Below are 14,574 nucleotides of genomic sequence, written 5' to 3'. Positions count from 1 at the left end.
AAGAAGGTAGCAGGAGGGGAAGAATGAAGGGGGGGCAACCGGGGGGGGTAGACGAACCATGAGAGACGATGGACTCTCAAAAACAAACTGAGGATTCTAGAGGGGAGGGAGGTGGGGGGATGGGTTAGCCTGGTGATGGGTATTAAAGAGGGCACGTTCTGCATGGAGCACTGGGTGTTATATGCAAACAATGAATCATGGAACACTATATCTAAAACTAATGCTGTAATGAATGGGGATTAACATAAGAATAAAAAAATAAAAAAAAAAAGAAGGAAGAAAAAAAAAAGATCCAGTATATTAAGCATTCAAATGCAAATAATGATTCTAGAACAAGCACCTTCTTAACATTAACAAGTTGCTGAGCATGTTAACACCCACGGTTCCACCCATCTTGAATAAATTTAAAGCCATTTAAAAAAAAAAAATTGAGAGAAAGCCTAGATCTGCTATGTGGTCCATAAATGACTGGTTTCAAGTGAGATATAATTTACTTGAAAGCTTTTCGGAAAACTTTTACAATACAGTAACCAGTACAACAACTTTGCAAACTCCTCTCATTGCTAATTATCATACCACGTGCTATGTACCTGCAGCAAAATAAAATAGGAATCTACAAGGGCAATGGAACATCCACATGGTCACTCAAATATTTGGCAAGAGAGGACAATTCTGCATATATGTGGATGAGCTTGATATAAATCATCTGTTTAGTTTATTCTGTTTTCCTAATAAATCTAAAGGAATTTGGTGTTTGGTTTTTAACTTAAAGGATTATTTTAATACAGTAATAGCAATATAAGTGCATTACTACATCTCAACTATATTCTTACCAAAGAAATAAAAGGCCATGAAGTATGTTGATTCATATCCCAGGGAATTTAGAAGTTTGTGTTGGTTTCATTTGGGGTAAAGATTAAATTGAGGTATGACTCTCTCATCTCTGAGAATATACGTTTATGTCTCGATTCCAAGATGTATAGCATATGAAAAGGCATACACTATAATGCATGTTTGACACAAAAAATCATTATATTTGCAAATATATGTGGCTTCTTAAGAAAGTTGAGTACCATCATACTCCTGTGAAACTTCCAATACGTGCTTTTCCTCTGCAGATGGGGGCAGAAGGCATGGAAGGAGGTGCTTCTGGAAATCAGCATTCTCGGAAACTAGTTAGCTTTACCTTGTCAGGTAAGGATGTCTTTAAACATGATGTCCAGTTTGAAAATATATAATTTCAAAGACATGAATGGTCATTTTTGTCTATAGATTCTCATGTATTATATATGAAGTAGTTATTTATATTTTTTGGTAATATTTCTGGAAATTCAAGTATATTTCTTACCATTAGATTATTAATATAAACTTGGAGATTATTTCTTCCACCAGGTTTTCTAATGATAAAAAGACTGCAACTATGTATAGTTACTTTAAAAGAACACTGTAATGTAATGTGTGCTCACCCCACTGTAGAACTTTCTCTTGAAAACCTTGAAACACCTTGTTTCTTGAAAACAAGGTGTGCTTAGCTCATCTAGAGAAAGGAAAAAGTTGGAGACTAAGAAAAATAAGCCAAGGGATGCTCCTGTTTCTGTGGAGAAATACACATAAAAATTGGAAAGCTGATAAGACAATTTTTTGTTTATTTTCTGGTTAGTGAAATACTCTAATTGCTTATATGTTTATGAAAAAAACACTGCTTTTCAGATTTTGAGTTGGAACTCATTTGTGTTATGTAAGTTTAATTTAGTTAAAACCAGCAGTTAAAAAAAAAAGAATAGGAAAAAAAATCAGAGTTTTACACTAAAGGGAAATATTTTTTCATAAAACATCACTTTATACAAACTGAAAACTTTCACACAAAAAGTACACACACCTATGCATGGGTGTACTGGATTTCAGAGTAAACTAGATTTCATGCACTGTGAATTGTGCAAGACTGTTGAATCACAGATCTGCACCTCTGAAACAAATAATACATTATATGTTAAAAAAAAAAGATAGCAGGAGGGGAAGAATGAAGGGGGGGAAATTGAAGGGGGAGATGAACCATGAGAGATGATGGACTCTGGAAAACAAACTGAGGGCTCTAGAGGGGGGGGGTGGGAGGATGGGTTAGATGGGTATTAAAGAGGGCACGTTCTGCATGGAGCACTGGGTGTTACACACAAACAATGAATCATGGAACACTATATCTAAAACTAATGATGTAATATATGGTGATTAACATAACATAATAAAAAAAGTAAAAAAAATTTGAAAGCTACTGATTTAAAAAAAATTAATTGGCACTTATAAAGTCAAGATTTGCACTAAGAAAATCAGTATTTGAAATGGACTTTTAAAATAGAAAACTGTGCTACGATACATACAAAATGCAGTCGAACAGATGTCTGTCACCGTAAGATGTTTTGTTTTCATTTTTCCATGGGTACAGTGCTTCTGAAATTTAAATTAGATTTACTTTTCTTGGCTGCAAAAAGTGTTGTGAATGAAAATTGACATTCTCAAGAGTGAGAGAAAGCTGATCTTGAAAACAGACATTTCCATGATGCATGATCACCACCTATGATGAAAGTGTGCACATTAGTTCATTGCTGGCCTTTGCCTTTGGAGTGTCCATTTCTGTTCTAGCATGTTCCTTCTCTCCCATGTGAGGTTGCTTACTGTGAAAGCCTTTTTTGCTTTGATTCTCTGGCAAAATCTCAGAAGTCGTAAACTGGTGGCTTATACTTCAAATTTAGCCAATACGTATGTTTTGGTTGGACCCCTCAGGGTTTAAGATATAACTAGGTTTTTAGAAGGGCACTTAGAAGTACCACGGCCAGTGTTAGTAGTCTCCTGCTCCTCATTATCTGTGTGTCCCCTGAAAACATTTATCTGGCTATGCTTTAGACCTTCACAGCCCTGAGCGGCTGCAGGTACAGAAATCCTTCATTTATAGGTAGGGAACAATTAGCCAACCTTCATGGCTCAGAAAATTTAGAGTTTGACCATCCTATGGTTTTCTTAGTTTAGAAGCATTGCCCTAAGCTTTCAAGTGATCAATATCATTCTAAATATGATCTATTTTGACTCGAGGGGATGATAATTAACTCCCCATAGGAGCATGACCATCTAGAAGCTGAAAATCCCAGGACATTTTTCTAAAAGTAGGAAATAAGCTTTGGGGCACCACCAAATGCTCCTTCTTTAAATATAATTTCCTCTAACATCCCACCTCAATACACATGGTGGCTGGCTACTTTATAACTGTTTTATTTCCTAATGTATTGTCAGATATTTGCAGATGGTGTACAGAAGTGGCTAAAAATTATAGAAGATGAAAGCAGTTCTATAATGGTAATTCTGAAAAATTAATCCAGTTGTAGCATGTTGACAGGGAATGGTAATATTTATCCAAGAGCATTTAAGCTCTGTAGAATGGCTACCTGCAAATGTTCTACTCTTGATTATCTATGTTAAGTAGGGACACAAATAATTGAATTCTACATCTAAAACAAAAACTGTTTTGATGAATATCTTCATCCTCTTCTCCATGTAAGACTTTAAACAAGGATATTTAACATGTCATACCTTTGTGACTTTGAGTTCTTTTTTGGTCTATGAGGTTATGTGGACACTTATGAGCAATAAAATATATAAAAGACAAAAGGGAGAAGCAAGAGCAGGAATGAGATGGATAAGGGAACTGAATAATCAAACTACAAATAATTGGTAATTTCTTACATTTATTAATGAAGATTTATTTGTACAGTGTTCCTTGTGGCAAAATTTGGTATGAGGGTTATTTGTGACATCCTTCACCATGGTGGCTTAATCTTCTAATGGGATGCTTTTGTTCAAAGGAATGCTTTGCATGAATAATTTAGCTCTGTCAGGCTTTGTGGCAGCCATTTCTGTACATGTTACTCCTCATTTACTGCAAAGAAATCCCTTCTTTAGGAGTAAATTTAATATCTAAAGAATATTATTCTTCTGTCTTTGAGTCTGAGGCAAGCATAATCAAGAAAGATAAGAAAATAAATATGCCAATGGTGTTTTTCTCTTGAAGCTACTTTATGCTAACTAAAGCCAAGTGAAAACATGTAGCATTATTAAATTGATAGTCAGAGGCAGATGCTGTATTAATAATGACTCCATAGCTTGTGAAGTGCCGGGAGTGGGGGCTGTAAGGCTAATGAGCTTACAGCGGCTTCCCTGAAGAGCCTGTCTAGTTCCTTACTCATCTTTCCCTTCTGCCGCTGGTTTTCAGAGCAAACATCTTACTGTATTTCATGCAGTGTCCTTAACATGAAGGCTTCCTGGTTGAATTTTTCAACCTTTGCCGACATATTAAAACTGCCTCCTCTGCTTCCCATCAGTTGTCATCGGCCAACACGCTAGGCCACAAGTTCTTGTCGGCTATGGGGGAGCCTCCTCCAGGCAACACTCCCTAGAGAATATGGTTCTATGGGCAACCCCAGGCCAATTCTGTCCTACTGAGAAAGACCGTGTTTCAAGAATGGGCTTGAGGGGCACCTTGGTGGCTCAGTCGGTGGGGCGTCTGACTCTTGATCTCAGCTCAGGTCTTGATCTCAGGGTCGTGCGTTCAGGCCCCATGTTGGGCCCAGCGTGGAGCCCACATTAAAAAAAAAATGAATGGGCCTGAGTAGGGTGACTCAGGTGACCTCCTATAATTTAAGGTCACCATAAATTACTGATCTGGGTAATCCAAAGATCTCTGAAGCTTCAGAGGCATCTGCCGAATTTCTCGCTGGACCAAGAGTCAGCACCTCCCTAGACTGATCATAATTGCATTAAGTTACTTAGAAACAGTCTATGATTGCAGAAGCTTTGAAGATCACTTAGCTCTCAGGCCAATCTTATTCACACTAATATTCTCAGAAAGGTGTTGAGGACCCAGCAGATCTGGGTTTATTGCCTGACATGTTTGTATCCCTTAGCCTGACTCCTTTTAAAAGTCTCTTCACTTACCAGACTTTAGCCAGAAATTTTAGCAGCTCACCTAGTGTGAAATAACAACTAGTGAATCTAAGATGAGTTCTGACACAGTCATCAAATATGTAAGTTCCTAAACAGTAACCTCATAATCACTTAATACAGCAGGTGGCATTCAAATTTTAGAAATATTTCTGGTCTCCTTTTCCCCCTAACATTCATTACATTTGTGGAGTATATATGACATTTTAAATGTGGTACAACTGAATATGTGCTCTCGAGTTTTATCCCCAATTAAACATGGTCTGTAATTTCATATATGTATGTAGAAGACTTAATTTTTCTCTCATGAAAGAACATATTAGAATTCTTTAAAAAAAAATAAACTATTGGGGAGCCTGGGTGGCTCAGTCATTAAGCATCTGCCTTCGGCTCAGTTCATGATCCCAGGGTCCTGGGATCGAGCCCCACATTGGGCTCCCTGCTCTGCAGGAAGCCTGCTTCTTCCTCTCCCACTCCCCCTGCTTGTGTTCCCTCTCTTGCTATCTCTGTCAAATAAATAAATAAAATCATTAAAATAAATAAATAAACTGTTGCCAAGAATTTTTCTCAAGCTACTGTTTGAAATGCTGTTTGCCAGACCATGTGAAGATGCGCATGTTAGAATCAAGATGATTCCCAGGCAAGGTCAGTTTAGGTGCGTAAGGTGATGGTAAATGTTTGGCTTCGTTTCTGTGGCCTGTCAGGAGACCCCCTTGCTGGAATTAGTCATAACTCACTTGTCCTCACTTATCTAAGTGATCATACTGTGAATAACTTTGTGATTGTTTTGCTGTTGTTTACCCATCCCTCTCTCTTCCCCACCCTCCCTCCTCTTTTTCAAGATCTTAGAGCAGTTGGGCTAAAGAAAGGGATGTTCTTCAATCCTGACCCTTATCTTAAGATGTCCATTCAGCCAGGGAAGAAGAGCAGTTTCCCCACCTGTGCGCACCATGGGCAGGAGAGAAGGTCTACTATCATCAGTAACACCACTAATCCAATTTGGCACCGAGAGGTAAGATGATCCTCAGGGGTCTTCTACTTGACAGGAAGTTGGCCAAGTCCGTCTCTGTTCTGTGTATCATTGAGCTGTTTATGAGCATGGCAGGATGGCTGAGGGGTCTCGGGGTTCTGTTAGAAAAAGGGACGAGAATGAGATAGTCCCTTGTAGCCAAGGCCAGGTGTAGGGCAAAGTAAGTGAAGTCCTTACCTCAGATGCACGACTTAAGGGGGCCAAAAGACTCAATCATCAAAATTAATATTTTAATGAAAATTTTTTTAGAAAAATCAAAATCAATGCAAAAAAATTCATGATGAACAAATATTAAAATTTTAAGTAAGGACAGAGTCAGTAATCATGCCTTGCCGAGCCATATTAGAGCCTGAGGCAGAAGGAAAAGTCAGTAACACCAATCCTATTTTTATTTAAAATTTTATGTTTTTGTACCTGAGACTAATACAACATTTATGTTAACTAACTGGAATTAAAATAAAAAACTTTAAAAGCCCTCCCAATGTTTTGTTCTAGTATGTATTAAGTACAGATTAAGGGAATTTCTCTCCCTATGGGCTTTGGCAAATGTTTTTTGGATTTCTAGATTTTGGTTAATTAAATAAGCTATTCAAGGACTCGTCATCCTGAGTGAAGCCAGATTGTTGATGTGTTGATGATAGATACCTTAGAGTTCCTCACAGCTACATTATGCTACCTGTCATCTTAGTGCACTGCATCATTAAAGTCAAGTGGACCGAACAGAGACATTGTTTCTCATCTACTGAACAAAGTAGGAGCTCTCCCACCATTTCGCAGAGATCCAAGACATGTTTCACCTACTAGTGTTAGAGTGTTTCTGGATAAACGTTCATTGGCATAGGAGTTGTTACAGTGAGTCAGATCATTCCCTAAATGTTTAATGACAATAATATGTTCTAATAGTTTTGTAGAAATATTTCACTGGGGCGGGAGATAGTTCAGGGGGTCTAAAACCAATTGGAAAAAAAAGGTATGCCTATTTGAGACTTGCCAGCACAGCAAGATGTTTCTCCTGAGAAGTTCTTATGGTTATTTAAATGGATTAAATACTGCATGTATTCTTAACACCTGGTTTAAAAAACTACTTATGATCTCCAAATAGTAAATAACTCTTAAAGGCATACCACTTAATTTAACACATTTAGAAGCCTAGAAGACATAATATGCATCTCACTATGAGCTCTAGAAGGAACATAGTGGATATAGGAATGATACTGGCAACAACTTTCTTTTGCTAACATTTTATATTTACAAAGTTCTTAACCATGTTATCAGTGTATGCCTAATAAGGAGGCATAAGGGATGAGATCATCATCTCTCCATTTTGATGATTAAGAAAATGAAGCTTGAAAGGTTTATGCAACTAGCTGCTCAGAGACACAGGTAGTGCTTAAACTCAGCTCTCTTATACTCAGCAAGTGCTTTTTCCATTCAGCAGATTACTAGACTCCATGGCCCTTGGCAGAACTTAAATTGTTATGACTAAATGAACTTAGTGGTGCCTAAGTGTAAGACTGGCTGGCACCGTTCGCATCACTGTGGTTGAGTGGATAATGTCAGGGAAGGGGCGAAATGGTTCAGGTTAGATTCTGGCCTCATCACTTCCTTATCCTGAGATCTCATCCTTGAAAATAGTATTTGTAAAGATAACATGAAGGTAATGTACATGACAGCCTTTGTAAATGAATAAAGCTTTTTATATTTATTTTGTATTCTTATTAATAGCCAATCTGATTCTCTCTAATGGCATTCCTAAGCAAAACAACAAAGCTTATGTTAACTTCATATTTTTATTTTTCTGTCCCATGTGCCTTTAAATTAAGTACTTTCCATTGAAACATTGTTTTATTCTGATATTTATCAGAGAAACCACAGTATTCTATAGATGTTCCGACTTTAGCCACTAAGTGGAAGAGTATTTTTTTTTAAAATTTTTTTTTTAAGCTTTTATTTATTTATTTGAGACAGAGAGAATGAGAGACAGAGAGCATGAGAGGGAGGAGGGTCAGAGGGAGAAGCAGACTCCCTGCCGAGCAGGGAGCCCGATGCGGAACTCGATCCTGGGACTCCAGGATCATGACCTGAGCCGAAGGCAGTCGCTTAACCAACTGAGCCACCCAGGCGCCCAGTGGAAGAGTATTTTAACCTGTGCTGTACAACTTCAGAATCCCATAGGATGAGGAATTAAAATTGCTCTTAACAAAACACAGTGATAATTCGAAACCATCCTGTAACAGGGTATTAAATTTCAAAGAATTGAGATACAATAAATGCGGTAAGTACTAAAATTGCATTGTGTACAATTTAATATTTGATAGCATCTCCATAAAATGTTGAACCAGGAAGGGCTGAATGATTGAAGGAGCTTCTTTTGTCCTGCAGATCCTTAACTGGTGCCTGTAATCACTGTGAATGCTAATGATTCTAAATGAACAGAGGATGGACAGTGGCTGCAGATATTTCTAGCAATGTGGACTCTTAAGTCATTAGGATTTAAGAGATACCATTTTCTGTAATAATGAAATGATATAATTTCATGTTTGTCTTTCTTCTGAATCAACATGTTATCTGTTTTCGTTTTCAGAAATATTCCTTTTTTGCACTTCTTACTGATGTCTTAGAAATTGAAATTAAAGACAAATTTGCCAAGAGCCGTCCCATCATCAAGCGTTTTCTGGGGAAACTAACCATTCCAGTCCAGAGATTGCTGGAGCGGCAAGCCATTGGGTAATCAGACCCCACTTGTAGGGATCTTGTTGAGATTAGTTTGCACAGAAGCAACTGAAATGAAACTTTGTAGTCCTAGGACTTTTACTGAGAAGAAGTGGTAAGATAATTCTTTTAAAAATGAAAGTGTTTGCATATACTCATTAAACTGTGCAGGACAAAAGCAATTTGTTTTCATTATGTACCTTTTTTTTTTTGTATCTATCTTTTCCAAGATGTGCCTACCATTAACATTTCTGTGTCAAATGTCATAGCACTCAATTGTTTTTGAGTATATTGAAATCTTTCAGTAAAAGTCTCTCCCTAGAGCAGGATTCTAGAGTCAGGTCGACAGCTCCCTTGTCCTAATTAATCCCATCCAGACAACTCGCTATTCCTGAATAACAAAAAACGACCTTGTTTTAGGGCCATTTAAAATAAGACCTTGACTCGTAGGAGGTATTATCGTAGAGCTCCTAGACCTATACATTCATTCAGACAACTAAAATTTACTCATTGTGAGAATTTTAAAATGTGATTTGATGTCTGTTTTCTTTCCGTGAGCTTTTTGTAAGTTGTGAATAAACTAGTTAAGAAGTCATAACATCCCTTATCATAAACGGTGTATATGTATTTCTGCGTGGTTGTTGCCAGCAAACTCAGCACCGCTGCTGCTCTGAGGTAGCACTGAGGGTACTGTTTTGGTATCTTCTTCACCGTAAGAAAACACGAGCAAATGGTAGTGGTGGTCATGGTTGCGGTGGCAGCAGAAGTGGTCACAATGGTAGAAGCAATAGTAATAAATAAAAGTGAACAAGCTGAAAAGATGCCGAGAGTTTATTCTATGTCAGAGCTTAAGTACTTTGCTCTCATTAACCCATGTGACCTTCTCAGCAGCTCTGGGAGATAAAAAGGGTGATTATACCCATTTCCGAGATGAGGAATCTGAGACTAGCAAGCAACAGGTGGAGCTGGGACTTGAGTGCAGATCAGTCTGCTCTAGAATCCTGGCTTCTCTACAACACTTCAAGGATGGGCAGCAATGTGTTATTATTCCAGCTAACTAAGGAAGGTTGATCATTCATATTCATTCTGCAACTAATGGACTGTTTTATTTTGGCACGTCATAACTTACTTGGGCATTCCTCATTGAAAAATACAGAGTTTAGACCAGCTGAACTCGAAGGCCCCTTCAAAATCTGAAACTAAGAGATTATAATGGATTTTAATTCTCTGGCCATCAGAGACAATGGAATTTGTGGTCGAGCCAGCACACATGAAGTAGGAATATTATACTGAAATTCTAGTGCCTGGTTTATCTGATAAAAGCTAGGAAATCACAATTATTGCTTCTGGTAGAGATCGTTTACATTAGGAAGTTTTTTAAAAGTTATTTTTAGGATTTATAAAAAGTGAAAGATTTAAAAGAGAAAGATAACTATGGTAAATACAGTATATCTATAATTTAATTTATATAATTATCATCATATAATTTACAGAATATATATGACACGTGATAAAAGTGTGAATTTATGTACACCAGTAAGAATGATCAAGGCAAAATAAAACCTTTTCAGCATGTGAAACCGTTGTTGACTTGCTGGCTTTTCATTTAGTCTTTTAAACAATTGGACACTTCAAGAACTGCCAGTCATGAATTGGTGTATTAGAAGGAAGTCCAGCGTGAATTTGTAAAATATTGGAATTACGAAATGTTTCTGTATATTAAAAATATTGTCTGATACAATTACTTGGGATTTGCTTTATTAAGAATGATACTACGTATTGATATATCAACTATTAATACCTAAATATATATTCCTGATCTGATTATTGCTTTCCACCAAGTAATTGATTCATCTTGAAAAGTGCTGGGTTTTCATTACTTCTATGTTTCTTAGATTGCAGCCCTCTGAAGTAGTTGAGGTTTTATAGACTGTGATTTTGTAGGATGAGCTAGAACTTTTTACTAATTACCTATTTTGAGAGCACTTGTTTGAATGTGATATTTTTCAGAGAGTGGCCCACATTTGTCCAAAATACACATCACTTTCCTATGCTTTGTCAATCCCTCTGATTACATTAGAGAGAGAATGCCTCAGGTAGTGAGAGTACTTTGGCATTTATTCTTCATAATCGTGTTTCATAATAATATATAATATATTGTTCACAGTAATATATCACAGCAAGAAGCAGGATGAGTCAGATGAGACTAGGTAAGAACAAGGAGGCACAAAGATGAAAAAGAAAAAAAACAAAAAAAACAAAAATAAAAGAAAAAAAGTATATTAAAAAAACCCCAAATAAATAAAAACAGAAAGGAAGAAAGGAAGAAAGAAAGAAAGAAAGAAAGAAAGAAAGAAAGAAAGAAAGAAAGAAAGAAAGTAGGTGACTCCTCTGACAGGCACTCAACAAAGGATGAAACCCTTGACTCAGAATCTCTGAATAGGAGGATTTCCTGTATTTATAGGTTGAATAGTTGAATTGAGTATCTGGCTAGTTTGGTTAATAAACAGTACTATCACCTGTTAAAATTCTTCTTTCCAAGAGTCTCATTTGTTAATTAATTTATTCAACAAATGATGTGTGTATACATGTATACTGTCTACTAAATGTTAAACATGCTGTTCGGTATTGGGGATATGACAGTGAGCAACACAGATGGATGCAGTTCTTTTCTTACAATTCCTACTAAACATTTATTTCCTAGCTAAAATCTATCATTTTTAGAAATTGTCCATTATCAGCACCAACACTTTCTTTCACTGGCTGAGGAAGAGAAGATGAGGATCAATTTATTTTTAACAAAGAAATGAAGGTTTAATTATTCTGGGACTTAATGTCCAAAGAGATGGGTGAGGAACCACAACGTTGAGGACAGGCCTGTGTAATTTGTTGCTAGGTTCATGCCTTAGTGGGCAAAGATCAGGCACCTCTGTGTGTTAGGCGATGTCTAAATTCTGGGAAGACAGTGGTAAGAGAAAGAAAAAGACAGCCCTGCTATTATGCAGATTATAGCCATTATATGATGTTATTTGAACACTTTAATGTAAAAGTAGCATAACTCTACCGTCTAGTAGTAAGAAATGCCTATATACCCTTTTGCAGAAAAGGTTTTTGAAAAATACCGGTTTAAGTAGGAAAGGCACTATCAGAATAGCAGTCACATGTAGATGAGCCATGAGTAAATTATGTCATTAAAGTGCATGCTACTGAAAGCAGCCTAGAACCACTGAGAAGACATAAAGCGAGATGGTAGTGTGGTGACTGCAGAGCAGGACCTTCTGCGTCAGATGAATCTGTGTTCTCATCCCGGTTCTGTCACTCAGTACTTGTCTGGCCTTAGACAAGTCACTTACCCTCCCCACGCCTTGGTGTCCTCCTCTAGAAAACAGAGCTGCCACCTGCCCGCCAGGCTGAGAGACAGTGCAGGGTGAGCCCTTAGCAGAGTGCACGTGGCACACGTGAAGCACTCACATTGGGAAACCAAAGCATTTTATTTTATTTATTTTTTTCTTTCTAATATATGATATATATTTTTTAAATTTAATTTTATTATGTTATGTTAGTCACCATACAGTACTTCATTAGTTTTTGATGTAGTGTTCCATGATTCATTGTTTGTGCCTAACACCCAGTGCTCCATGCAGTACATGCCCTCCTTAATACCCATCACCAGGCTAACCCATCCTCCCACCCCCCTCCCCTCTAGAACCCTCAGTTTGTTTCTCAGAGTCCATGGTCTCTTATGGTTCGTCTCCCCCTGCGATTTCCCCCCCTTCATTCTTCCCTTCCTTCTCCTAATGTCCTCCATGCTATTCCTTATGTTCCACAAATAAGTGAAACCATATGATAATTGACTTTCTCTGCTTGACTTATTTCACTTAGCATAATCTCCTCCAGTCCCATCCATGTTGATGTAAAAGTTGGGTATTCATCCTTTCTGATGGCTGAGTAATATTCCATTGTATATATGGACCACATCTTCTTTATCCATTCATCTGTTGAAGGGCATCTCGGCTCTTTCCACAGTTTGGCTATTGCGGACATTGCTGCTATGAACATTGGGGTGCATATGGCCCTTCTTTTCACTATATCTGGGTCTTTGGGGTAAATACCCAGTAGTGCAATTGCTGGGTCATAGGGTAGCTCTATTTTTAAATTTTTGAGGCACCTCCACACTGTTTTCCAAAGTGGCTGTACCAACTTGCATTCCCACCAACAGTGTAAGAGGGTTCCCCTTTCTCCACAACCTCTCCAACATTTGTTGTTTCTTTCCCTGTCCATTTTTGCCATTCTAACTGGTGTAAGGTGGTATCTCAATGTAGTTTTGATTTGAATTTCCCTGATGACATTTTAAAAGCATCAATCGAGACAAAAACTATTACCTCGTTTCTAGGAAAGAAAAGAAAAAGGAAGAAGAAAATAATCTTACAGTTTTAAGAAATTCTTGCTAAGAAGTCAGAAAGATCCCTAAGAGCTGAACCGGGATTTTACAGTCACACATGTGTGTCTTTTAAAGGGGTGACATCTATTTGGAATTGTCCTGAGAAGGTAGAGACGGACAAACAAAACTGTGCTGCGCATTAATAATAAATAGCAGACTAGTGGCTCTAAGCTGCACAGCGGTGCAAGTATTAGGCAAAGGTGTTGTTTTCCTTCTGAAGTTGCCAGTAGAGGGCAGTGTGAGAGCAGAGATAGTATGATTTCGTACTATCCCTTTGATTATTTTCCTTAATTAAGAATAAATTAGATTGAGAATGCATGCTGCTTCAGACAAGGTCATGATGTAATTGCATTTGACTTTGATTAAATAAACACAGAATTGAAAAAGATTGACAACTTCATCCTCAAAGAGGCTGGTAGCCTGAGTGGGGGGCCAAGGTGGGGCCCTGGTGGGGTGCCCTCCAGCACGCCTCGTGCCCAGCAGCACACCTAGCTTCTCCATTAGCATCTCTTGCAAGGCATGCTGGGAAGCAGTGATAGCCAGGCTCCCCCTGGTGGGGGCCAGCAGCTCCGGTCCCCTTCTTCTGCAGGTGAGGAGGGGAGGTCCAGTGGCATGCTCCCCTCCCACAGCTGCAGCGGCTGTCAGGGGCAGACACTTCTCACCCTGCTGTCTCCTAACTCCCAGCCCCTAGTCCTCAAGTACAGTAGTGAAGTGCCCCCCGCCCCCCCGCCCGTCCTTGTGTGATAGTCCTTGCCTGTTGTGTCCTCGTAGGACCAGTTTCCTATTGTGCTAAATGCTGAGGAGCCAGGCCCTCTTACGCTTTTATACCTGAGTCGAAAAATACCCCAAACTGTAGACCTTTCACAGCTACTTGATGACCTTGAGAATGCTCTTTTCCTGGTCACTGTTAGCAGTGAGAGAGCACATCAGTCCCCTTTAAGAAAATCACGTGATACTGTGTTGCGTTTTTGGCTTATAACAAGATTTCGTTGCATCCTGGGTCGGGGGGGGTTATAAGTTTTCCTTTGTGGGAATGAATCATATTACATTGGACTATAACATGCCTTCGAGCGTTGTATTTTCTGGTGAGTGTAAGTTTTAAGAGAAGTGTGTGAGATTTGGGGGTGGCCTGCTGGAGGAGGTGAAGGCTGACACCAGTGTAGTAAGGAAAGAACCATTTCTCCTCTTGCAGCGACCAAATGCTCAGCTACAACCTTGGCCGCAGGCTCCCAGCTGACCACGTGAGCGGGTACCTCCAGTTTAAAGTGGAGGTTACGTCTTCTGTGCACGAAGGTGAGATAGCTGTGTGAATACATCGCTGTAGGAAAAACTTGATAAGTCTTACTCAGTTGTTAGTTTATATTTGAATAGAATTTGAATTTGTGTCCTGTTTTGAAAATAAACA

General features: G+C 38.4%; 1 protein-coding gene across 1 annotated transcript in view; it reads left to right on the top strand.

Moving 5' to 3' along the window:
• The window catches only part of HECW2 (HECT, C2 and WW domain containing E3 ubiquitin protein ligase 2), a 225,631-nt gene that overhangs the window by 93,698 nt on the left and 117,359 nt on the right, over positions 1–14,574 (top strand). The window contains exons 4-7 of the mRNA XM_021702919.2: positions 1,119–1,194; positions 5,829–5,998; positions 8,601–8,743; positions 14,362–14,462. Coding sequence (XP_021558594.1) covers positions 1,119–1,194; positions 5,829–5,998; positions 8,601–8,743; positions 14,362–14,462 — 490 coding nt within the window. The remainder of the gene's footprint in view (positions 1–1,118; positions 1,195–5,828; positions 5,999–8,600; positions 8,744–14,361; positions 14,463–14,574) is intronic.

This window comes from Neomonachus schauinslandi, chromosome 3, assembly GCF_002201575.2.
Source record: "Neomonachus schauinslandi chromosome 3, ASM220157v2, whole genome shotgun sequence".
NCBI classification, from domain to species: Eukaryota; Metazoa; Chordata; class Mammalia; order Carnivora; family Phocidae; genus Neomonachus; species Neomonachus schauinslandi.
The sequence above is the reverse complement of the archived record's forward strand: the minus strand, read 5'-3'. Positions and strand labels throughout refer to the sequence as shown.